General features: G+C 37.9%; 1 protein-coding gene across 2 annotated transcripts in view; it reads right to left on the reverse strand.

Moving 5' to 3' along the window:
* Positions 1-26,842, reverse strand: part of LRCH2 (leucine rich repeats and calponin homology domain containing 2) — a 111,389-nt gene extending 84,547 nt beyond the window's left edge. For both annotated transcript variants that reach the window (XM_037039740.1, XM_037039739.1), the window contains exon 1: positions 26,476-26,842. In XM_037039740.1, the coding sequence (XP_036895635.1) occupies positions 26,476-26,815 (340 nt within the window). In that variant the 5' untranslated portion in view covers positions 26,816-26,842. The remainder of the gene's footprint in view (positions 1-26,475) is intronic.
* Positions 26,843-27,499: the final 657 nt, after the last annotated feature.

Raw genomic sequence — 27,499 nt, forward strand, 5'->3', positions numbered from 1 at the left:
TGGCTGGTGTGGCTCAGTGGATTGAGCATTGGGCTGCAAACCAAAGGGTCTCTGGTTTGATTCCCAGTGAAAGCACATGCCTGGGCTGCAGGCCAGGTTCCCCAGTGTGGGGAATACAAGAGGCAACCACACACTGAGGTTTCTCTCCCTCTCTTTTTCCCTCCCTTCCCCTCTCTCTAAAAACAAATAAATAAAATCTTTAAAAGTTCACTCAAATACTATTCTTAACTATCTCAGGGCTGTTGAAAATGAGTAAATACTGTGCAATAATCTAAAATACCTAGAAGAGGCAACAGAAATGAGGAGAAAATGATCAATTTGTACATAACAATACATAATATTCATACAAATATAAAATAAAGTGATGGAAACTATTATGTTCAGTTCTTATGACATGGAAAATATATACCAGAATTATGTGTCTTTAGGAAAGCATATAAAATCTACTTAGTTGTTTCCTAACATAAAAATAAAAATTATATTCTGTGCTCTTCAGTAGCTGATATTACGCAAATGTGAGCTAAAATCTGATTAACATGGCCTTAAATTTTAAGACCTTATCTATTTTTCCATCTAAAAGGAATGTCAAGACTAGAAACAAAAGCAACAAGGAAACAGAACGCACCACAGCTGTCTGCCAGTGAAAAAAATGGTAATTGTCTTTGAAACATTAGAGACTCTGATGTTGGAGCCTGATGGGAAATGACAACCCCATGGCTCTAGCATGTGGTCTCAACAGATGCTCTCTGCCAAAACAGGTGATTTCCTGATCTGGTTTTCCCTCGAAGGTTGTTGTCATGTCATTCAGGACTAAATAATGAAAAGTCAGTTTATAACACTGACACCTTGTTGAATGAGTAAGACATACAGGTCACAGATTTTCTAAGCTACTCTCCATCATATTTATTAACCACAAGTATGATGGAGAGAAAAAAGTGTAAAGTAGACATTAGAAAAAATGCTTTAAATCCAACAATTTAAGAAAGAACAAGCAGATCTCACTCATCTGCAGCAACCAATCATGAGAGGCTCTATTTGAGCACAGGCACTTTAAAAAGCAAGGGTACAAAAAACAGATGCTGCAAGGACAAACCACAGCTGCTAACCAGAGGGCAGATTACATGCATGCTCAGTGAGAAAAGGACTGTGAGTCACACAATTACTAAGCCACGTGAAAAGACAAGACTTCATTAAAAAAAAGAAGATGGCAGCTCTATGCATTTATCTGTAGAAAATTTTACAATGTGTTTCAGTTTCGCCAAGAAATATTGACTAATAAACAGCATAATATTTAAAAATTAGAGCAATGTTTAAAAATGGCACTATACTTCAACCTTATAAAATTTATTAATATACTGTAAATTTGGCATATTGAATCAATGTAAGGTTATTTATTAAAATGTTCTTGAAAAACTTCTTATTTTCAAAAGACAAATGTTATAACCTCATCACATAACTTCTACTAAAATAATTCCAGATGGGGGAAAAACACAAACATGAAAATCAACCATAAAAAAACTATAACCACATTCTAGTGAATAGTCATTTAATATTATAATGGGGAATGACCTTCAAAGCATCAAATAAAGGAATAATTCACAAATGAAAAGACTTCTAGATTTAGCTACATAAAAAGAAAGGAAAACTGCAATCTATCAAAAGCAAAATACACCAACAATTCATGGATAAAACCTGAGCCAAGGACATAAACATTAAAAATAAAAATTATCAAAGACACACACAAAAATGTTCAACCTCATTGATAATCAAAAGAAATATAATAAATTAGGTACCATAATTCACCCATCAGATTTAAAAGTATACTCTCCGCTGGCAAGGCTACTTTGAATTGAGTACTTCCATACATCACTGATGGGAATTGAAAATGAGGTAACCTGTCTTGAAAGCAATTTTGGCAATACAAAAAAGGGTCCTTTAGCCCTGGCTGGTGTAGCTCAGTGGATTGAGCGTGGGCCTGCAAACCAAAGGACTGTGGTTTAATTCCCAGTCAGGGCACATGACTGGGTTGCAGGCCAGTTCCCAGCAGGGGATGCATGAGAGGCAAGTATACATTGATATTTCTCTCCCTCTCTCCTTCCCTTCCCCTCTAAAGATAAATAAATAAAATCTTAAAAAAAGAAAACACAATATTATACTATTTTAAAGGTATTTTGTTTCACAAGGTACACTGAATTCTAACCATATATATTCCATTCATAAGAATGATATATGCAGACAATAACAAGCTAATTATAAGTTTGTGTTATACATAATCATTTATTTTTTATGGGTCACAACTTGTTCTGCTACCAAACCTCACCTATGTTCAGTCCCGTTATATTGACATTCTACTATGTCATAATTTTTAAAATGGAAATTACTATGAAAGTATGCAGTTTTCATGTCAAAATCATGCTTTAATGTAAATTATTTTTAAAGCCAAAAACAACAAAATCTGAATTGTTATAGTCTGATTAATGAAGCAAGCAATGGCAAAACATGTCACCTTGATCATCTCTAAGACATCTCCATTTACACATGAGTAATCTGATACTGATGTTCTTTTGCCTAGGTCAAGACCAACTAGCCACTGAAAATCAAATGGATCTGTTTATACAGTACACTTTTTATTTGCTTTAATTAAAACACTGTTCTATTGCATGAGAAAGTAAAAACATAATACAAGACCACTTTTCATCAAACTGACTCCCCAGAATAACTCTAGCAGGCTTTAGATTCCAAAACAAAAGTAGTCCTTGAAGAGAGAAAAAAAAAGGAAGGAAGGAAGGGAGAAAGGAAACCAAGAGCAATCTATCATGCTAAATAAAATTAAGTGCTTCATCTTCGATGTGTCCAGATTAACACAAATTTTATAGCCAATATACTGTACTGAGCTCCTTAATGAAAATACTGTATTTACACAGCAAGGATCATCCTTACTGGAGCTATTTAACAAAGCACAAATATTGGAGGCTGAAATTAAAAGCAAGTCAACTGACTAATTAAATAAAAAGTAATGACAATTTCCACAAACCATGCTAAAGAAAATCCCATTAGTTTATGTTAAGTGGTCAGGTGGCCCCCGAAACAGCAGCGCAATGGCAGGTAAGCACAGTAAGACCAAATGGATTCAGTTTATTACTAACACAGGAGAAGACATGATCAGTAATGGTGTCAGTTCCCCATGTCCCAGTCTCACAAAATAAAACAAAACTGGAGAGGGGGACCAAGTGACAGACAACATGCACAGTTGGTTACTCTGTTACTGAGCAGTCAACTCTGATTGCAGCTTTGCAATTTTATACTTACAGCTGAACAAAGACTGTCCCATGCCTTGTCAGAATGAGGGAAGGAGACAAACTGTCTTGGGCAAGACTCCCACAAATTAGGAGAACAATTAAGAAATGACCTTATGCCATCTGTCTATCTTGCCATGTACCTCAGAGGACCACAGACCCTTCCCCCAAGATTTGAGTCTGACTGTGGTTGAGCCTTGCCTCTGTGGGCTTTGTGGATATGTGCAAGATCACCAAGGTACCATGCAAGAGCCATTCCTCTAGTTTGTTACACACATAGAACAGTAAGTCAGCATGCAAAATTGCCATGCTCCTTCCCATAATTTTAAATTTAGAAATTTGACAAGCATTTAGTATGAACTGTTGCAAAGAGGCACAGCATTGAACCAAACACTATATGGAATTTTTTTTTAAAAAGATTTTATTTATTTATTTTTAGAGAGAGGGGAATGGAAGGAGAGAGAGAGAGAAACATCAATGTGTGGTTGCCTCTCACGTGCCTCTGAGGACCTGGCCCACAACCCAGGCATGTGCCCTGACAGGGAATTGAACCAGCAACTCTTTGGTTTGCAGGCCCACACTCAATCCACTGAGCTACACCAGTCAGGGCTGGAATTTTTTTATAGAATGAATTGTCTGCCCTCAAGTTTAAATTCCTCTTGGGGAAAGGAATGTAAAGCTATTATGGTAGTGTTTATTTTTTTCCAGAAAAGTTATTAAATTGGTAGTGAATGTTACAATAGAGGAAATATATTAAGTGTAACTGCACTTGGCTATATGCTTATATTAAATAGTAACTTAAACATCTCACAATAGAAGAATGTTTATTTTATTTTTTTCATTGCTGAAGTATTTACTATTTTCCAAGCATTACATATGCATGTCATGCTGATACAGGGTGCAGCCAAGGAGGGGGTGCAGAAAAGGATCTGGAATGGGGTCCAGAGCTCAGGGTATCCAGGGAATATTAAGATGTCCTCACCCCCACTCCAGGTGTCAGTTGGGGGAAGGGACAAATGGAGCAGGGCCATTGAGAGCTGTTTTGAATAGCAAGTTTTGCAGCTAACCTCTGGAATGGTCATTTAACATATCTATAACAATAGATATGTTAAATAGTTGTGGCCATGCCTTGAGCCAGGAAAGGAGAGCCATGCATTTTTGGCAGAGTGAGGACCCCTGGAGCTTTGGTAGAAGAGGCCCTTGAGGCTTTGGGGTACTTCCTTTCGCAGCGTGGCCTGGGAAGCAGGAGAGACTTTGACAGGAAAACTTGGTACAAAGAACTCTTGCCAGTGGACCATGAGAAGCTGCCACATGACTTTGGATTAACTGTAGATCCTGCCTGGATGGTGACCCACCAGATGATGGCAGCACCCTGAAACACAGACGTGAGCTTCTTTCCCTGAGTTACGGTACCCCAAATTAGAGCAGGGGAAGAAGGAAGTGCTATGGCCATCTGTGGTTATCCTAAAGGACTTTGACATTTTTATGGGAACATCGAATCACTACTTTATAGCAGAATGTTTAAATTAAACATGGCATATTCATACAAGAGACTGTTAGGCAGTTCCTAAAAATCATGATATAAGATATTTTTCTTCAATGGAACAGTGACATAACAAAAATGCTAAAAGAAAAATTTGGAAAAAGAGTATACAATAGATTATAATGGGAAGACTTTTTAAAAAATATTTTATTTATTTATTTTCAGCGAGAGGGGAAGGGAAGGAGAGAGGGAGAGAAGTATCAATGTGTGGTTGCCTCTCATGTGTCCCCCACTGGGAACTGGCCTGCAACCCAGGCATGTGCCCTGACTGGGAATCGAACCACGATCCTTTGCTTCACAGGCCCATGCTCAATCCACTGAACTACACCAGCCAGGGTATGGGAAGACTTTTAAGGCAGCAATATTCCATAGATAAATATTGAGAAAATCAGTCACGAGGTGATGAGACTTTCTATAAAACAGGAAGCAGTGAACATACAGAGCAGTTGTTTGTGAGGGCCTTTAAGCTCTGATACTACTGAAGATGAGAAACTTTGTAACTCAAAGGCAGCAGATTCATGACCTTAGCTTTGCCAATGGCAAATGCAAGACAACGGACCAATTTAGAAGATAAAATTATACCCGAACAGGCAAAAACACAATTTTAAACAATTCACAGAAACACTACTTGGAAAACTGCTAAACCTAAGCACAAACTGTGCATTTATCTCCCAATTTTTCCTAAACTTCATCTATAAATATTATGTTTAAAGATAGGATGTTCAAAACAACATGTTTCTCCTAAAAGCATTTTATAATTTCACATTTTAATGCCAAACATATCAAATATCATAAACATTACTTAAAATCAATTTTATTATTTAACCTAAGTATCTAAAAACAGCCAACTATTCTAAAATAAAAACATATCCAATGATGTAATATGACAGTAGTAAAAAACACAGCTAATTTGCAACAGTTAAAGTTTAATAACCAAATCTCTCCTTATAAAGCAATAACAATCTGTTATCCTTTCTCTTTTTTGTTTCTAATAGTTTTATATTTTTAAAATAATATAACAAAGCAGTAAAAACAAAAGTCAGGGAGACAATGAGGAATCCATTTTACTGGAGAACAGGATACATACATGAGTTGTGGGAAGCACAGAGGAAAAGATACAAACTCTGCAGGGACCTGAAAAGGCACCCAGGCTTAATTAACAAATTTGTTAAACACCTACTATGCATCATACCCTGTACTAACTGTTGGAGTGGCAACAAAGTAAATACATTCAAAGAACTTCAAAATCAGTAAGAAGAGAAATGTAAATAAATACCATATTTCTTCTATATTGAAGATTTTCTTCTAATGTTAACATTTCTGAAGTCCATGTACACGCTTACTGTGGTAGTGTTTATTTTTTTCTGGAGAAATTATTAAATTGATGGTGAATGCCACAATAGAGGGGCTATATTAATTGCAACGAAGGATCACATCTGTTCTGATGGAGGTACAGAATAATCACTATACACGGATGAGAGGAAAAGAAAAAAATAAAGAAAGGATTGATGTGGGATACAAAAGATTAATAGGTGTTCACAAGTTAGAAAACAGAGAGAAGGACATTAAAAATGAAGCAGGAGGTTGAGGCATGGAGACATGGAACACAGAATGTAGTTTGATAGGCTGGAATGTAGAGTTTGGGGCAGTATGCAACTAAACCTGAAGAGCATGTAGGCAAGGAATGCAAGATGGTTACAATATCCAAAAATCAATTGATGTAAGCCCTGGCTAGGTGGCTCAGTTGGAGCCTTGTCTCATAAATCAAAAGGATGAGTGTTCGATCCCCAGTCAGGACATATAACTTAGGTTGTGGGTTTGATCCCCGGTGGAAGCATGACAACCAACTGATGTTTCTCTCTCTCTCTTTTTCTTCTCCCCTTCCTCTCTCTCTGAAATCAACAGATATATTCTTGGGTAAAGATTAAAAAACAATCAATATAATTATAACATATTAATGTAATAAAGAACAAAATCCACACATTATCACGATAGACACAGAAGAAGCATTTGAGAAAATTCAACACCTCTTTATAATCAAAAACATTAAAAATGAAGAATAAAAGGAAATTTATTCAACTTGTTAAAAGGCATCTATGAAAAAACCAAAGCTAACATCACAATTAATGAGAAAAAGATTGAATGCAGTTTACCATTTGCAACAACAGGTATGAACCTAGAGAGTATTACATTAATACTCTCTAGGTTCATCAAAAAGTCAGTCAGAGAAAGACAAATACCATACAATTTCATTTATATGTGGAATCTAAAGAAAATAAGTGAACAAATAAAAATAAAATAGACCAATGGTTGCCAGAGGAGAGGGGACTTGGGGGACTGGGTGAAAAAAAAGGTGAAGGGATTGAGAAGTATAGATTGGTAGTTAAAAAACAGTCATGGGGATATAAAGCAGAACATAGGAAATATAGTCAATAATACTGAAATAAAAAAACTATATATGTTGCCAGATCAGTACTGGAAATACCAGGGGGATCAGTTTGTAAAGTATAAGATTATCTAACCACAATATCATACACCTGAAACTAATACAAAATAATATTAAATGGAAACTGTAATTGAAAAATAAAACTAAAAAAATAAAATAAAAATTACCAGTTATATAAAACATAAGAGTATGTATTAGCTTGTTTTCATATTTTTAAATATTGAAAACAAGGAATAAGCAGTATATTGTTAAGAAGCTGGCTTACTGACTGCAGGTGTTTTAGTAGCTATACAAGTGACAACCAGACTTGCGTATCAGAAAGAGTACTCTGGCTACAATGTGAAGGACTAAGTAGACTTGAAGCATGAGGCAAAGAGATCATGCAGGATAGCTGTTGATGGGTCTCCTTAAAGGTGAGGAGAGAGACCTAAACAACAATGGCAGTGAGAATAGACAGGAAGGAAACAGATCTGAAAATTATTCAAAGAGCTATGACCAGAAGGCCTTAGATCCTAGAACTATATGTAAAGAGTAATAAAGGGGAAGAGTCCAGAATCAGTCCCAAGTTTCTGGTTTGGATGACCAGGGAGCCTAGGCTCAATAACAAGAGTTGTTTTGTTTTGTTTGGTATTTTGAGTTTAAAGAGACTCTGGGATGTCAATATTCATTTAGTTTTCTCCCTTTAAGAATAACTGTAAAATTTGATTCTCCTTCAAGGCCCATCCTCCATTTCCTCGTATAAAGCCCTCTCTGCTGTTCTACAAATACAATCAGATGTCATCTCTTCCTCTTTGACCTTGCATTGCACTTTGTTTTCACTTGTGACATTTACCTTACTCCAGCATAGCATTTCTCAGTCTTGGAATCATTGATATTCTGGACCAGAAAAATCTTTGTGGTATGTGGCAGTCCTATGCACTATAGGAGGCTTAGCATCATACCTGGTCTCTACCCACTAGATGTCAGGAGCAACCCCAAGCTGTAGCAATCAAAAGTGTCTCTAGATAACACTAAATATCATCCCTTGGGGGAAAGTCTTCCTCTGATTGTGAACCACCTAGTTAGCCTATATAATAGATAAGTAAGAACTTATTTTATACTGTTATGAAATCATAAATTCCTTAAAGGCAAGCAGTTTTACAACCTTGTCCATATACATAAAATAGATACGACACAGATCCATTCTTACAAACTTACTAAACTAGTTTAAGGAGACAATTATCTATGTTCAATTTACTATTTTATTTTATAAGTATCTTCAAAAATAATTGATTTCCTGCTGACACAGACATCCCCAACCAATTAGCTCAAAGTATTAAGGATTTTCATATTGTAATTATTTTTTTAAGAGGGAAAATTTCTAGGTTGTACATTATAGAGTCTCTTAAGTACATAATCATTGAAATAAGCCATTTTTAGTGAAATTCAAACTCACAAATGTTCCAGAATTGGTTGGTCTCCATAGAGTTCAAATAAAAAATTATGTCACAGTTATTTTATTTCTCTCTTATCACTTTGACTCCTTAACATTATACATAATATTCTACTGAAACAGACTGAAGTAATTAATTTAAATTGACAACAATCTTTGTCACAAATTATAAAAGAGTATACAGAATTAACAATTTTTGCAAACAGGAAAGAACTTGCTTCCCTATTTAGGAAAAAAACTTTTCTTTAAAATATTCAACATAAAAAATACATTAGAAAATATCCCTTGTTTAATTACCCATTACAGTCCATTGACTGGCATTCTGTAAGTGAAATGTTATCACTTTATATTTATTTAAAACAGGAGAAATATAAAGATTGAAAGATAAAAATTGACCTTTAGCAGACTGAGTAAACTCATTTAAGGCAAAATTGTCTTGTATGGTTTTCTTTAATTACCTAAAATGGTTCCTTGGAGTGTGTTTTCTTTTATAAAAAGGAAGCAGACAAAACTTTCTGAAATTTTTCAAGAATTGATTGAGTCTATCACAATGTTTTGAGAACTATCCAAATATACCCAATGTGTAGAGAAAAAGAGAAAACTAAAAGATCTCCTCTTCTAGGTCATGATGATAAACAGCCTCTGCAGAATGAGCCTGAACATCACACAGTTTAAATATCACTTAGAATGGGCTACTGGGACGGCCTTGGAGAATTATATGCCTTTCTGAAAAGTTTCACTGCGTGCCCTGAAACTTAAACAAATACTACCTCCCAGGAAATTGATATGCTGTAAGTTCTCAATTACTTGTATTTGTGAAAAGTGCCCCTAACATCATCGCTTACATTGTCTATGAGGTTCTGGATTTTATCTGTCTTTATGCTTCTGATGGCAAATGTGCAAATCATTCAGTTTACATTACAAATTATCTAAATCATAGTTTTAAACTTTACACAGAATGTCTTTATAACTCCAATTCTGAAATATCCCAATCAACCACTTACATTCATTGGTGTGTAATACAGTATATATAGTTTTTTCAGAAAACATGATAAGCTCATCTATTCCAAAGGCAACTAATTCAGCTGCATACCATACAGTCTTTTTTTCCTGAGAAATAAAAGCGAAGTTTATTTGTTCATTTCTTGCATTTGAAGTACTCCTTGATGTCATCCTTTGCATGACACTCTTTGCCATAGTCCTTGACCACCACACAACTGCGACCAACCATGTCATGGGGTTTTTCCTCTCTGTTGATCTTGCAGAGGCCTACCCATTCCCCTTGTTTATTATTGCCATCAACCTTAATTAGGTTGATTTGGTGTTCAGCACAAAGGGCCTCCACCAACTTGACATACATAGGCTCATCACAGTTCAATGCAAACACACAAAGATTGGCTTGGCACTTATCTGAAAGTCCAGAGGCTCCTGCAACAAATTTGAAATTCCATCAAGCTAACTTGATGGCTTAATTCTGAAAACTACTACATGAGAGTTCCTATGTTCCTATCTATCTTGTAGATAAATGAACAACCTACAGATTTGTCAGACTTGTTACGTTCCACACAGTCTTAATTCTAAACTGTGAATTATTCTCCATGCTGATTCCTAAAGCATTTTATATCACTGAATACCTTTCCTATGTTCATCAAGCTTGTTTTCCTTGATGACACTGCCTCACTGTTCTAGGATTTAAACTTAAGACACTAGTGTCCCCTGACATCTATATTCACCTTCATTTTAGCAAAAGTCAGGTTACTCCTCTCCTCCACTGCTAACACCTCCTCATCCTGACCTTGCTTAGCCATCCTCAAATGAAGGCCCTCCTCCTTCTCTTGAATTCTAACACTGAACTGTCCCACCAGTTCCCTCCTCTTAGCCTCTATGTGTGTTTGAGAAAACACAGAGCAAACCTTAGTTAACATTTTCCCTTAACAAGCAATGTCATTCTCAACTCTGTATCCATGAGATTTCTCTTCTAAAATTCTACAACTGCCCCTCCTTCCAAATCAAAACTTGATCCTACACTGATTGTTTACCTCAAGAATCAGGAAATACCTAACTTTACAGAGAACTTTTTCCAAGTAACTTAATCCATAATAAAATTAAGCCTTATGCCACAGTTCCATATCACTTATTGTATACTTTATAAAAGTGTACAACTTTAAATATTGTTATATAATTCTTTTCTCAATGTTACACATATAACTGGACACATGCAACTGTTTTATGAACCCAAAGACAACAACCATGTCTTCTCTATTGGCCATAATCATGTTCCCAAAGTTGGAGTTCAATAAATGCTTGCTTAATGAATCTATACAACAAGGTATACAAATGTAACACACAAAACAAAGCATACTGCACACAAACAAAGAACATATATGCATAGCCCATGAACAGGACAATAGTGTGGGGATGGTAAGAGGGAGAGGGTAGAGGCTGTGCAAATGTGAGCAAAGGGGCAGGGAATGGGGAACATCTGTAATAATAAAAATAATAGCAAAAACACTATATAACCTAAGAAGTTAAACAAGCATTTTTTCAGCATAAATACCCTACTTAGTAGCATTTATTTTAATAATAAATGCTAATTTACTAGTGGCTATCTTAACAATAGCTTTAAGGAGAGTATGTGTTACAATGGAAATAACACTGGAAGAGTGAGGGCTACAGTTGGAAAATATAGCCTCTGACCCACACTCTGCCATAAACTCTAGCCATTTAACTTTGGGCAAATCATTTAACCTCTCTCATAAAAAAGTAATTATTATAGATTCTACCAAGTTCACCAGGTTTTATTAAGATGAAAGTGCTTCAAAATTTATAAAGAGCTGTGTAAGTGGTATTATTTTCACGAAGAACATATCTTCCAATTTAAGATAACATTTTACTTAAAAATGTTAACATACGAGAGAAATTAAAAGGCAAACTATTTGTGCTATAGAAGAATTTGTCACTGGGGAGAGAAGATGGCAGTGAGGTAGGTGAGAGTGGAGCCCAGTTCTCCCTGTGCCCACCTGGAATGCCTGGCCAATCTTCTGAGGAACAGAGTGAACAGTCAACAAAATCCCAGCTTATATGAAGTTTAGAGGCAAAAAATTGCAGAGGACATTGAAAAACGGATGGTGAAGAGATTGTGCTAAGACAGTAAGGTCCCTGGGATCTGTGTGGGAACCAGAGCTGCTGTGGCCCCCAGCCAGGCGCCTGCTACTGGATACAGGGAGGAGAGTTAGATCAACAGCTCACTCCCCTACTACAGCAGGGAAGGCAGCTGGCCCCAGAAGGGACCAGGGTGCTGGAAGTCAGTGGGGGAGAATAGAGATGAAGTGAGAGACACACAGAGGCAGTATACATCCACTGGGACTGTGGACACCAGCACCAGAGACACTGAGGTGCTAGGCAACACCTAGAGAAGAGAGGAGTTGGGCCATGTTGGATCCTGACTTGGATAGTCTTTGGACTGGCTGGAAAGCTGGGCTATGTGAAAATCGGGGTACTTGTTCAGAATGGTAGGCAGCTGCTTTGTAAGGAACTCTCAGGAGCAGCTGGGGTGCCCCAAGAGAGATTTCAGCTGTGCCCGGCCAGTGACTGAGTAGCTGAGTGGAACTGAGAGCCCTGCTTGTCTCACACTGCATGCCCTGAGACTGAGAGGCTGAGCAGAACTGTGTACCCAGTTTGTCTTGCACTGCACTCCTAGAGACTACAGCTGAGCAGAACCTCATGCCCCACTTGTCTCGTACTGTGTGTCCAGTGACTGAGTAGCTGAGCAGAACCATGCGCACCCAGCTTTCCTCGGGCTTTGTCCAAGATTGACTCCCACTGTGCGTCCAGAGACTGAGTGGCTGATTTGAACCTGGCAGCTCAGAGGACCTGGGCAGGCAGAGGTCAGGAAATTGTGACCCAGACCTTGTCCCCATCCTCTCAAAACCACAGGAAGAGAGAAAAGTAAAGCCCAGCCCCTCTCCCTGTGGCATCTAGGAAGAACAGCAGAAATCACTGAACAAATGTAAAGTCAGCAGAAGGCTTATTTATTTTCTTTTTGGATCCACTCTCTTTTTTCTCTCCTTTTTCTCTTCCCCCAAGTGAGACAATAAGACATGGAGTTACAAAGGATCCAGAGACAGATTGAAAAGGGGAGCACAAGGTTACCCCTCCAAAACTGAGACACTGAGACACATGTCACTTTGCTATCCCACAGAACTGGCATTTTATTGTTTATATGTATTATTACTATTATCTTTTCATTATTTTTACCATTTTCTTATTAGTATTCTTTTATTTATCTTCCTTATGTTTAGTTTTCCTTGTTTTATTTCTCTTTTTAATTGAATTATTTTATTAGTTTTCCTTATTCTCCCTTTATTGTGTTTTAATTTTCCTTCTTTCACTTCCTCCATGTTCCAATTACACACAGCTGTTGATCAGGTACTTTCTATTCTGGTTATCCAAATCATATATTTCTTGTCATATTACTGTTGTTCCAGTATTATTGTAAATAACTGCTGTTCCATACAATTGTACATACTACACAGCAAGCATCCCTGATTTTACCACACTTCACTTCAATCCTGGGCATTATTATTATTATTGTAGTTAACTCCATTCTTCCTCACACTACACCTACTTTCTTTCCTTTACTCTCAAAGTATCTCATCATCTAACCTTGCGTAAGTGCTGTTTTCTGGATTCAGCTCACAATCCTCCTCCCCTCTAACAAGAGTCTTACTTCTCTTTCACCTGTTATAAAAAGTGGCTAGTTGAATGAAATATCACAGTTAGTGCTATACTTATTCAAAGAATCTCCTATCTCTTCTCTACTTACTGGTATTTTAAATCCCATAAAATACTCTCCTGCTATCTTAGTCCATTTTGCCTACCCTCTGCCAGTGATCACATATAAGAATAGGTGGGAGCTGCAAACATGAGAATACCTGTTACAGGAGAAAAACCACCAACAAAGTAATTACCAAAAGGTAAAAACCCAAGTACAATGAGACAGCCCACACAAACAGAAGAAGGAGCAAACCTAGAGCGTCTAGACAAAGACATCAAAGAGACCACACCACTGAACCCTGTACAACTCTTACCATAGAAGTTCACCCTACAAAGACAGCTAGCAAAGCGAAGCATCAGGAAGCACAGAAACAAACAACACGAGTCATCTAAAATGGGGAGACCAAAAAAGAACCGGCAATCAAAAGGAATGGAAGACTCCCCACCAAAAGAGCTAAATGAAATGGAGGTAACCAAACTATCAGATACAGAATTCAAATGAATGGTTATAAAGATGCTCAAGGAACTCACAGACAACTACAAAGAACAGAGTGAGAACTATATCAGCATAAAAAATGAAATAGAAAACATAAACAAAAACCAGAAAGAACTGAATAAAACCTCAGAAATTAAAAAACACATTGGAAGGAATTACAAGCAGGCTGAATGAAGAAGAGGATCAAATCAGCAAACTGGAGAACAAAGTGAAAAAAAAACAGAAGAAGCAAGAAAAGGAAAAGTGACTCAGAAAGAATAAAGAGATGGTAAGGGAGCTGCAAGGCAACATGAAACAGAATAATATCCATATAATAGAGATACCACAAGGAGAAGAAGAGCAAGGGATAGAAAACCTGTTTGAAACAGGTTTCAAACGATGGAAAACTTCCCTAATTGGATGAGGGAAAATCTCACACAAATCCAGGAAAAACTGAGAGTCCCAATAAGAGGAACCCAAAGAGGCCCACTTCGAGACACATTGTAATAAAATGGTAAAATTTCAAGACAAAGAGAAAATCTTGAAGACAGAAAGGGAGAAACAGGAAGTAACATACAAGGGAGCCCCAATAAGGCTAGCAGCTCACTTCTCAATGGAAACACTTCCAGCCGGAAAAGAAAAGCAATGAATATTCCAAGTAATGAGAACTAGAGGCCTGAACCAAGGCTACTTTACCCAGCAAGGCTGTCAACCAAGATAGAAGGCCAAATAAGGAGCTTCCCACACAAAACAAGTCTAAAAGAATATACCTCCACCAAACCAATTCTGCAAGAGATGCTAAAGGTACTGCTTTAAGGAAAGGAAGGAAAAGAGAGAAAGACAGAGGAACATGGGTATGAAAAAATGGTAATGAATAAGTACCTATCCATAATAACCTAAAATGTAAATGTATTAAATGCTCCAATGAAAAGGTATAGAATAGCTGAATGGATAAGAAAGCATGGCCCAAACATGTGCTGCCTACGAGAGACCCACCTAAGAACAAAAGATCTACATAGACTGAAACTGAAGGAATGGAAACAAATTTTCCAAGCAAATGGACAGAGAAAAAAAGGTCAGGGTAGGAATACTCATATCAGACAAAATAGACTTCAAAACAAAGGGCCATAAAAAGAGACCCAGAAGGTCACTTCATATTACTCAAGGGAAGAACCCATCAAGAAGACATAAACATTGCAAATATATATGCACCCAACAAAGGAACACATGAATACATAAAGAAAACCTTGGAGGACTTCAAGAAAGATATTGAAGGCAACACAATTATAGTAGGAGATTTGAACACCCCACTGTCTAAAATTGACAGATCTTCCTAACAAAATATCAACAACGATATTGCAGCATTGAACAATGCCCTAGATGAAATGGACTTAACTGATATATATAGAACTCTTCATCCCAAAGAAAAAAATAAACATTCTTTTCAAATGCACATGGAACATTTTCAAAGACAGACCACATGATAGGGCACAAAACGAGTCTCAACAAATTCAAGAAAACTGAAATAAAATCAAGTATTTTCTACAACCACAAGGGACTGAAACTAGAAAACAATCTGAAGGAACAAAACCCAAACCAAACTCATAGAGATTGAATAACATGCTATTAAACACTGAATGGATCAAGAATGAAATTAGGGAAGAAATCTAAACGTTTCTGGAAACAAATAAAAATGAACTCACAACAATCCAAAACTTATGGGACACAGAGAAGGCAGTCCTGAGAGGGAAGTTCATAGTGATACAGGCCTACCTAAAAGAAGATTGAAACATTTCAAATAACCAACCTAATCCTACAACTACAAGAACTCGAAGACGACAACAAAGACAGCCCAGAGTTTGTAGAAGGAAGGAAATAACCAAGATCAGAGCAGAATTAAACAACACAGAGACTATAAGCACAATTCTAAGGAACAATGAATTCAGGAGCTGGTTCTTTGAAGACATAAATAAAATTGACAAGCCTTTAAGCAGGCTCATCAAGAAGAAAAGTGAGAGGACCCAAATAAACACAATCAAAAGTGAAATAGGAGAGATTACAACTGATACCACAGAAATACAAAGGATTATAAGAAATTACTACGAAGAACTATATGCCAAGAAATTTGAAAACCTAGGTGAAATGAACAAATTTCTAGAAAAACATTATCTTTCAAAACCCAATGAAGAAGCAGAAAGCCTGAACAGACCCATAACAGCTGATAAAATTGAAGCAGTAATAAAAAAAACTCCCAACACACAAAAGCCCTGGACCTGATGGTTTCACAGGGGAATTCTACAAAGCCTTTAAGGAAGAGCTGACTCTTATCCTTCACAGACCATTCAAAAAATGCAAAACAGAAGACTCCCAAACTCTTTCTATGAAGCCAGCATCATCCTAATTCCAAAACCAGATAAAGACACAACAAATAACAATAACTTCAGGCCAATATAGCTGATGAACATAGACACTATTGGCAAACTGCATCCAGTAATACATTAAAAAGAGCATACACCATGACCAAGTGGGATTCATCCCAGGGATACAAGGATGGTACAATACTCTCAAATCAATAAACATAATACATCACATGAACAAAAGCAAAGACAAAAATGACATGGTCATATCAATAGATGCTGAAAAAGCATTTGATAAGGTACAGCACCCATTTGTGACAAAAACACTAAGCAAAGTAGGAATAGAGGGAGCATCCCTCAACATAATAAAGGCCAAATATGAGAGACCTACAGCAAACATCATACTCAATGGGCAAAAAGTTAGAGATGTCCCACTAACATCAGGAAGAAGACAAGGTTGTCCATTTTCACCACTTCTATTCAATGCAGTATTGGAAGTCCTAGCCACAGCTATCAGAAAAGAAAAAATAATAATAAAAGGGATTCAAACTGGAAAGGAGGAAACAAAACTATCATTGTTTGCAGATGACATGATAGCGTACATACAAAATCCAATAGACCCCACCAAGAAACTGCTTGACCTAATAAATGAATTTGGCAAAACAGCAGAATACGAAGTCAATATTCAGAAATCAAAGGCATTTTTGTATGCCAACAATGAAACATCAAAAGTAGAAATCAGGAAAAAAACCCATTTGATATAGCAACAAGAAAAATAAAATACCCAGAAATAAACCTGACCAAGGAGGTAAAAGACCTGTCCTCAGAAAACTATACAACGCTGAAGAAAGAAATGAAGGAAGACACAAATAAATGGAAACATATACCATTGTCATGGATTGAAAGAATTAACATCATGAAAATGTCCATACTACCCAATAAAATTTATAGATTCAATGCAATACCTATTAAAGTACCAATGGCATATTTTGCAGATACAGAACAAACACTTCAAAAATTTATATGGAACTATAAATGATCCTGAACAGCTACAGCAATGTTGAGAAAGAAGAACAAAGTAGGAGGGATCACAATATATGATACCAAACTGTAGTACAAGGCCACTGTAATCAAAACAGCCTGGTTCTTACATAAGAACAGACAGACAGACCAATGGAAGAGAACCGTGAGCCCAGAAATAAACACAAGTCTCTATGGTCAATTAATAATCAACAAAGGGGGCAGCAGCATAAAATAGAATAAAAATAGCCTCTTCAACAAATGGTGGTAGAAGAGCTGGAGAGCTAGAGAACTACATGCAAAAAATGAAACTCAATCACCAACTTATAAAATATACAAAAATAAATTCAAGGTGGACAAAAGATTTAAATATAAGTTGTGATACCATTAAAGTGATAGAGGGAAACACTGGCAGTAAAATCTCAGATATTCGACTCAGCAATATTTTCACTGATCTCTCCCCTAGGGCAGGGAACATAAAGGAAAGAATAAACAAATGGGATCTCATCAAAATAAAAAGCTTCTGAATGCCTAAAGAAAATAGCATTGAAATGAAAAGAGAACCAACCATATGGGCAAACATATTTGTCAATGATACCTCAGGCAAGGGTTTGATCTCCAAAATATATAAAGAACTCACACAACTCCACTCTAAGCAGACAAGCAGCCCAATTTAAAAGTGGGCAAAGGACTTGAACAAACACTTCTCCAAGGAGGACATACAAAGTGTCCAGAGACATGAAAAAATGCTCAGTATCGCTAGCTATCAGACAGATGCAAATTAAAACCACAGTGAGGTACCACTTCATACCTTTGAAAAGGCCATCATAAACAAAGCAACAAATAACATGTGTTGGAGAAGTTGTGGATAAAACGGAACCCTAGTGCATTGTTGGTGGGATTGCAGACTGGAGCTACCACTGTGGAACTCATTATGAAATTTTCTCAGAAAACTAAAAATGGAACTGCCTTTAGCCCAGAAATTCCACTGCTAGGATTATATCTTAAGAAGCCTAAAACACCAATCCAAAAGAACCTATGCACCCCAATGTTCACAGCAGCACAATTTACAACAGCCAAGAGCTGGAAGCAACCTAGGTGCCAATCAGTAAATGAATGGATCAAAAAACTATGGTATATTGACACAATGGAGTACTACACAGCAGAGAGAAAGGAGCTCCTACCCTTCCTTGCAGCGTGGATTGACCTGTAGAGTATTATGCTAAGTAAAATAAGCCAGGCAGTGAAAGGCAATTACCATATGATCTCACCTTTAACAGGAACTTAATCAACATAACAAACAAGGAAGCAAAACATAATCCAAGACATTGAAACAGAGAATAGGCTGACAGTGACCAGAGCCAGACAGGGGAGAGGATTATAGGGTAAAAGGGGGAATGGTTTGCAGGAACAATTAGAAAGGACACGTGGACAATAACAAGGGGGAGTGGAAACAGCAGAGGGAGGTAGGGAGGGCTGGGATGGTGGGGAGGGGTAAGGGTAGAAAACTGTACTTAAACAACAATAAAATAATGCTGAAAAAAGAATTCATCATTGAATAAAATAAATCACTAAAGGTCCAGCAAGTCAAATTCAATCTGAATCAATTAAAATGAGAGCAAACTATTAAAAAAAGCTTCATATTTAATTTTCAGGAAGACATTCATCACATAAAACAAGGCAGATACTTGAATCAGGACACAAAATCAGAATCACAAACTCATTCTACTGAATGCACTGAGAGGGCCTTCACCTGTGTAACAAAATCCAATGTTGCCAACAATGAAAAGATGAGTGAGATGAGTATTGCCAAGAATTGGGGGGCCAGGGAAGGGAAGCAGGTGGAGAAGGATGAACATGAGGAACACAAAGGATTTTGAGGTCAGCAAACCTCTTCCATACAACACTTAAAGATGAATATATGGTACTATATATTCGTTCAAATCCACAAAATATACAACACCAAGAGTGAACCCTAATGCAAATCAGGGACTTGGGGTGATAGTGACATGTCAATGTAGGTTCATAAATTGTAACAAATGTATCACTGGTGTGGAATGTTGATAATGGGGAACACTATACAATGTAGAAACTCACTGTACTTTCTGGTCAATCCTGCTGTGAACCTAAATCTGCTCTTAAAAAAAAAGTCAATGTTTTTTTAAAAATTGGGTGCTGCAGAATTTTTCTGGCTCCATTATACAACTTAATACAATATACCATGCCCCTCAGTTGAAGAGGTGAACCTGCACATGTAGGAAATACTATAGTTGACTCTTGGTTTACAGGAAAACACGTGACGAGTCAGGACACAGCACAATCAGATGTATGTTAAGATTTAGAAATCTGTTCCACAGATGTATTGTTTATGGACATAAAGAGGTATGTAAAAGCAGAGGGAGCAACTGCAAATAGGCTCAGACTTATTTGTAGCACTGGTGGCAAAATGAAATATGAAAAGTTTTAGAATTAGTTAAGGCAGCCATTAAAATCATTTTTAAGTTTTGTTAAGGTCAGCAAATTATCACAGTATCCAGAAAGACTAAAAGTTCTAAGCAATTTCCCTTTGTCTTGCCAAGACTACCTATACACCATAAAAGATAAGACATTACAAGAGTCAGCTATTTTCAACTTCTGATCCCTGTTTTTATGTATTTATACAGGTGATGATTTTTATCAAAAAGTATCTGTCAGGCAGATCTATTCAAAAAGGTCACAAGAACAAACCACCAACTGGAAACTGAAGTAAATTAGCAAACTATCCCCTTTACATGTTAATCTCCTGGAAAGGCAGCCATGATTAGTCAGCTTTGAGCTCCACCCCAGGAAGGGGAGAATTAGGCTAAAGTGGGAAGAAGAAACATGAACAGCAGCAGAAGGGAGAGGGCAGATGAAGCAAGCAGGCACCAGAAATGCAAAGAGAGGTAAGACATCGAAGAAAGCTTTTGCCAACTGCTACCTACATCCATTTTCCCTCATAACAAGACTATTAATAGAGAAAACAAGATTTTGCTGCAATATATTTTAGGGGCACTATTTTCTTAATAAAATTTTATCACACAGTATTAAACGTGGACTTCTGGCCAAGATGGAGGTGTAGGTAGACACACTGTGCCTCCTCACACAACCAAAAGAAGGACAATTTAGAAACAAAAACAACCAGTACTGACAGAAAATTGAACTATATGGAAGTCCGACAACCAAGGAGTTAAAATGGACACATTCATCCAGACTGGTAGGAGGGGCAGAGTTGGGCGGTGGGGTGGAGAGGGGTCGAGACAAAAGAGCAGCTGGTGGACACTAGTGGTAAGGCAGCAGCAGGTGGACCTAGAGAGGTGGTGGATTGTGGAGGCGTGTGGCGCACAAGGCAGCTGACGGACCTGGTGGTCTCACATTCACACACAGGTATACCAGGTGAAACTGGGGAGCAAGATAGACTGCACAACCCAGGGTCCCAGTGCTGGGAACTAAAGCCTCAAAGCACCAACTGAAAACACCTATGGGGGTTGAAGTGCTGGGAGAAACACCCAGCCTCACAGGAGAGTTCACTGGAGAGACACACAGGGTCCTAGAACATACACAAACCAACTCACATGGGAATCAGCACCAGAAGGCCCCAATTTGCTTGGGGGAATCCAGGGAAATGACTAAAACCCAGCAGAGAGCGGAGCAAGCGCCATTCTACCCTCTTGGACCCCTGCTCCACATATAGCATCACAACCCAGCAACTGGGTTGCCACACCCCGGTGCACAACTAAGGTTCTGATCCTCACTACATAACAGGCACATCAAGACAAAAAAAAAAGGCCCAAACAAAAGAACAGATCAAAGCTTCAGAAAAAATACAACTAAGTGCCAAAGAGGTAGCCAACCTATCAGATAATTAGATGAAAAAAAAGAAGGCTATTGTAAGGGAAATAAAGGAAAATGTACAGGGAACCAATAGTGATGGGAAGAAAACTCGGACCAAAATCAATGGAGTGAACCAGAAGGAAGAAAATAACAACCAATCAGAAAAGAATGAAGAAACAAGGATTGAAAAAAATGAGGAGAGGCTTAGGAACCTCCAGGACACCTTTAAATGTTCCTACATCAGAATTATAGAGGTACCAGAAAAAGAGGAAGAGCAACAAGTGGAAAAGTTATTTGAAGAAATAATAAAGGAGAACTTCCCCAGTCTGGCAAAGGAAGTAGACTTCCAGGAAATCCAGGATGCTCAGAGAGTCCCAAAGAAGGTGGATCCAAGAAGGAATGCACCAAGGCACCTAATAATTACATTACCCAAGATTGAATATCAAGAGAGAATCTTAAAAGCAGCAAGACAAAAGGAGAGAGTTACCTACAACGGAGCACCCATAAGACTGTCAGCTGATTCTCAAGAGACGTTACAGTCAAGAAGGGGCTGGAAAGAAGTATTCCAAGTCATGAAATCCAAAGACCCACATCCAATATTGCTGTATCCAGCAAAGCTTTCATTTAGAATGGAAGGGCAGATAAAGTACTTCTCAGATAAGGTCAAGTTAAAGAAATTCATCACCAAGTCCCTATTATATGAAATGTTAAAGGGACTTATCTAAGAAAATGAAGGTAAAAGACAGGTACAGTAAAATAAAAGCAAACTCACTATTAACAATCACACCTAAAACAACAAACTAAGTAAACTAGAACAGAAACAGAATCACAGAAACAGAGATCACATGGAGGGTTATCAGTGGGGGAGTGGCAGGAGGAGAAAGGGGGAAAGGTACAGAGAATAGGTAACATAGATTGTAGGTAGAAAATAGACAGGGGGAGGGTAAGAATAGTATAGGAAATGTAGAAGCTAAAGAACTTATAAGTATGACACATGGACATAAACTAAAGGGGGGAATGTGGATGGGAGTGAATGTGCAGGGTGGAGGGGAATGAAAGGGAATGGAAAAACTGTAATAGTATAATCAATAAAATATATTTTAAAAAACAGTATTAGATGTAAACCAGCCCTGGCTGGTGTAGCTTAGTGGATTGAGCGTGGATCTGTGAAGCAAAGGGTTGCCGGTTCAATTCCCAGTCAGGGCACATGCCTGGGCTGCAGTCCAGGTCCCCAGTGAGGGACACATGAGAGGCAACTACACATTGATGTTTCTCTCCCACTCTTTCTCCTTCCTGTTCCCTCTCTCTAAAATAAATAAAGAAAGAAAGAAAGAAAGAAAGAAAAAATATTTTAAAAATATTTTAGAAATAAATAAATAAATAAAATATTTTAAAAATATTTTACATTAAGAAATGTAAACCAGAGTAATGTATGGGAACTGAAGAAACTATAGCTTCCTGGTAAGTTTCTATTCACTATAGACGTAATAGGATGACAAAATAAAAATCTCTACCCGACGACACAAGTCTATTAAAAAGAACATTCAACTAAAACTTAATTGCTTAGTTCCTAGTTTGGGCTTTGACCCCCTTAACAAGTCACTTTAGGTTGGTCAGTAAACTTTTATCAGTTTTTATTTACTCAAACAATAAACATTTTTTTAATTTTTAACATTTTTATTGTTGTTCAAGTACAGTTGTCTGCATTTTCCTCCTTCCACTCCCCCTGACCCTAGCCATCCCCACCTCCCTCCCCTAATTCCACCCCCTTGGTTTTGTCCATATGTCCTTTATAGTTGTTCCTGAAAACCCCTCCCCCTTTTCCCCTTATTATCCCCTCCTACCACTTCTCTGGTTACTTTCAGTTTGTTCTTAATTTCAATGTCTCTGGTTATATTTTTGCTTGCTTGTTTGTTTGTTTTTATTAGGTTTCACCTAAAGGTGAGATCATATGGTATTTGTCTTTCACTGCCTGGCTTATTTCACTTAGCATAATGCTCTCCAGGTCCATCTATGCTGTCAGGAAGGGTAGGAGCTCCTTCTTTCTCTCTGCTGTGTAGTATTCCATTATGTAAATGCACCATAGTTTTCTAATCCATGCATTTATTGATGGGCACTTAGGTTACTTCCAGTACTTAGCTATTGTAAATTGTGCTGCTATGAACACTGGGGTGCATAGGTTCTCAACCAATAAATATTTCCTGAGTACCTTAAAAAATTAGTTAGAGTTTCACAAACCTAACTGCACATTAGAAGCACCTGGGAAGACTTTTTCAATAAGTCTCTAGGCCCCTGAGAATCTGATTTAATTGGTCTAGGGTGGGGCCCAGGGATAGTTAAAAAAAACACTCCCTTTGTGATTTTAATATGTAGCCAAAGTGGAGAACCACTGGCCTATTTCATCTTCCATGTACATAAGGAACAGAAAAATAATGTATAAAGTCCCCATCACTTCTTTTGAAATGTATCCATTTCCCCTTCTCATCCAATTCTGTTTTAACCAAGATTCTCACCACCTTACACCTAGATTAACATAATAGCTTCTTACCTATTTTTTGTTCCTCCAATCTCTTCCCAATCCAATAAACCATTATTACATGGTAGTCTGATCAGTTTGGATCTGGAACATCATCCCACCAAGGGTCACTTTAATTATAGCAATATCAACAAACAACTATACTCATCAAACAAAGGATATACAATGTATATACATATGTGTATGTTTGTGTGTATATGTGTATATACCATATGTATATACAATCTCAAACATGCAGCCCTGACCTGTGTGGCTCAGTCCTGAGGAGTGAAAGGTAGCTGGTTCAATTCCCCATCAAGGCACAAGCCTGGGTTGCGGGTTTGGTGTCCAGTTGGTCCCCACTCAGGAAGCACAGGAGAGGCAACCAGTCAATGTTTCTCTCCCTCTCTTTCTCCCTCCCTCCCTGTCTCTCTAAAAATAAACAAATAAAATCTTTAAAAAAAATCTCTAACATGCTCTGTTTTTCTTCAGTTCCAGTGTACCTACTTTCATTTATGCATAATGCCAATCTCCTTACACACAATAATACTACTCCTAAATATTCATGGCTGAATTTTGTTTAAAAAAATGGCAAATAAGTTACTTACAGATTTCTCATCTAAATTCTGAACTGTTCCCACAAAGAACATACATTCAAGTGAAAAAGTAAAAGTAAAATGAAGTGGAATTATCTCAAAAATTCCTGTGTTACTGTAGACCCTGATCAAGTTTATGTTGAAAGAATGTTTTACCAAGAACAACTATGGTTCTGGTTTCTGTTAATGCCTGCCCCAGAAAACCAACTGAAGGCTTAAAAGCCAATGACTATAAGCACATGATATTTATATTTATGAAAAGTATTATAAAGTACAACATAAACAATATATAACAAGACTAATGAAATATATAAATTATTCCCTGGCTTTTAGGAAAGGAGCGCTCTATCTATCTACCTCCTCAGAGACAGCAAGACACAAACATAAAAAGAAAATAAAGCCAGCACTAGCATGTAAATGGTAAGACAATCAGTACCATGGGAGTTCAAAGAAACAGGAGAGTGCTATGGACTAAGGTAGTTGGAGACAGTTTCTTGGAAAAGCTGGGTCTTGAAAAAATTAAAGAGGTGGAGAAAAGAAGTAAATCCCAAGCACGTGGATGACCTTCTACAAGGATGAGGCAGAAATTTATAAAATATATTTGAGGGACAGGGAGTTAACCCAGTTAGAACAGAAAGTTCTGTATAGGAGCTTTGGGGGAGGTAAAGTTACAATGGTAAATCACAGCCAGACAGTAAAAGCCCTGGATGCCAAGCTAAGATGCTTAAACTCTGTCCTACAGATAGACAGACCCTTTATAGGTTATAAAGAACAATAAACAAATCAATATATCCCTATAATGACACAGTCTCAAACCATTTCTATTGAAGCCTTTGAAGAACATACCAAGTATATTCATGAATATGTGAACATTAGAAAATCTGTTCAGAGTGAAGGAATATTCAAAACATGCTTTCCAAAACACAAAAATCAGTGATCAATTACACATTCATAGTTCTTAAGATAATTCCCAAAAGAATAATTGGGTGGGAGGCTTCAATTTTAGCTGTCTCCCTCTCCCCACCCTTTCCAAACACATATCTTGATTCAACAGCTAGAATCTGAGTACACCAAAATCATATTATTATGAAAATAAGAAGCCATTTACTACTTCTCATTATGGGTGAATTTACTTACTATATTTTTTCAAAATTTGTACATTTATTAAAATATTTTTCCATGATTTCTTTCAGCAAAGCATATGAAAAGACAAATATAAATAACAAATATAAAGATAATGAAAAGCAAAACATCCCTTTTATTACACCAAAACACACCTAAAATATTCGGCACTGGTTTATAAGGAAGAGAGGAAAGAGAATGTGTTCATAATAAAAAATACCATCCACAACAAAGAGTACCAGAGAGTATATGAAGAACATTACAATAGCCCATTTCTCACCCAAAATGATAACCCATTAACCCACAACTCCATAAAGGAGTTGATTATGTTCCTCAAAAATACCCTTAAAAAATTTTGGCAATTTCTTCTATAAACATTAAGACTTACATAATTCAAAACAAGAATTCTTGCCCCTGGTAACCAGACATTTAAGTGATTGATGATTTAATTTGCAGCAAATACTAATTTAAGCACCACTACCTTCTCAACACCAGGAAAATGAAAAATCTCAGTCTTTAAGGCGTACAGAATAAGAAGCCAAGACTATTCTAAGATGACTGAAACAGAAAATAAGAACACAATACTGCTGCTGAACTATGAAAGGGGATATAGCATTCTTGCAAGCATGTATGCCTTTAAGGAATATGTATAGATTACGATTTTACGTATTGTTTCCACCCCCAACCCCTGCCTCCGGAAAAGATGAGAACATCCAGGAGAGTTGGAAGAAGTGCATTAAGGAAGATGTCAATACCTCCCTCCCCACCCCTTACAGGGGAAGTTCGCTTTAACAATAATGTTCTTTCAGCCCTCACATCCCACCCGATTTCCATTCATCTTCCAATGAGCATTCCTTTGCCCCCTCCCCTATTCCCTTCTCTGACCCCCACATTCACAACAAGCGGCTCCGACTTTGTCAGTCCGCCACCCGGTTGCACCCGCCCAGACCAGCAGTCCAACAACGCAGCCACGCAGCCACCCACTCTCCCCACCTCCTCGTCGTTCTTAGCTTTCCCTCACCACCCCATAACCTAGTCCTGTCACCTGCTTGAGTGGTGTCCGTGAGGTCGTAGCAACTGCCCGGGAACTCTCGGAGTTTCCTACCACTGAGGCTAAGGATGCCGGAGTTGCCTGCCTCCTCGAGGGCCCGGTCCAGGCTCCTCACGGTGTGTTGAGGCTGCAAGCTCCCGGGGTTCCACTGCGGCCCGTTGGAGACAGGCTGACCGAAAAGAGTCGGTACCGGGATGGGCAGCACTAGGGTCCCACTGCCGCCTCCCGCTCCAGCTCCACTACCTCCTCCCGCCGAGCCACCGCCACCGCTACTTCCACCTCCACCACAACCGCTGCCCCCACTGTTACCACCAACTCCCTGACTCGCCGCCATGTTTCTGGGAGAGAGAATAGCCCCCGACTATACACTCCCAGCTTCTGCCTTGAGTGTAGGGATTCTTAGAACGCATGCGCAGCCTGGGGGCTGAGTGTGGGGGGTGCGCGAGGTAGAGTGGAAAGGAAGCAGGCGGCAGGCTTGGAGGAGGTGTTGGGTGGAGAACAGATGGTTTTGAAACTTGCAGAACGTTTGCTTTAAGAAATGTGTGATCAGAGAAAGGATGCTAAATCCTGGTTCCGTTGTTTTGGGTACCAAAATCTTATGAAGTGTCAGTAGATTGGTCTTTTGGCGATATGTCCCCAAATATGTATATCACTTCACCTTTTTCGTTCTGTTAGACAAAGGCAAAATATATTAGGTGGGATGAAAGAGATTCGTTTCAGAATATATTGAAACAGCATTCAGAACTATCAGTCTTATTGAAACGCTTATTGAAATGCTTCAGAAATCATTTACCAGTGTTAATACAGAGATAAACGTTAGGGATCATTTTTGGAGGAATATTGGTGCAGAAGAAGTGCTTTGAGTTTCAAGCACATATGAATTTTGCCATAATTTACAGTTCCAAAATAAGAAAAGACTTTACAAATATTTTCAAGGAAGCACCTCGTTTTCCGTGCGTGTGTGGGGGGGGAGGGGGGTATCAGCCAAACTGCTGCCTTCTAAACCTTGGAAAAATCT

Source organism: Sturnira hondurensis, unplaced genomic scaffold (assembly GCF_014824575.4).
Source record: "Sturnira hondurensis isolate 20B ecotype Veracruz unplaced genomic scaffold, ASM1482457v3 Scaffold0025478, whole genome shotgun sequence".
NCBI lineage: Eukaryota > Metazoa > Chordata > Mammalia > Chiroptera > Phyllostomidae > Sturnira > Sturnira hondurensis.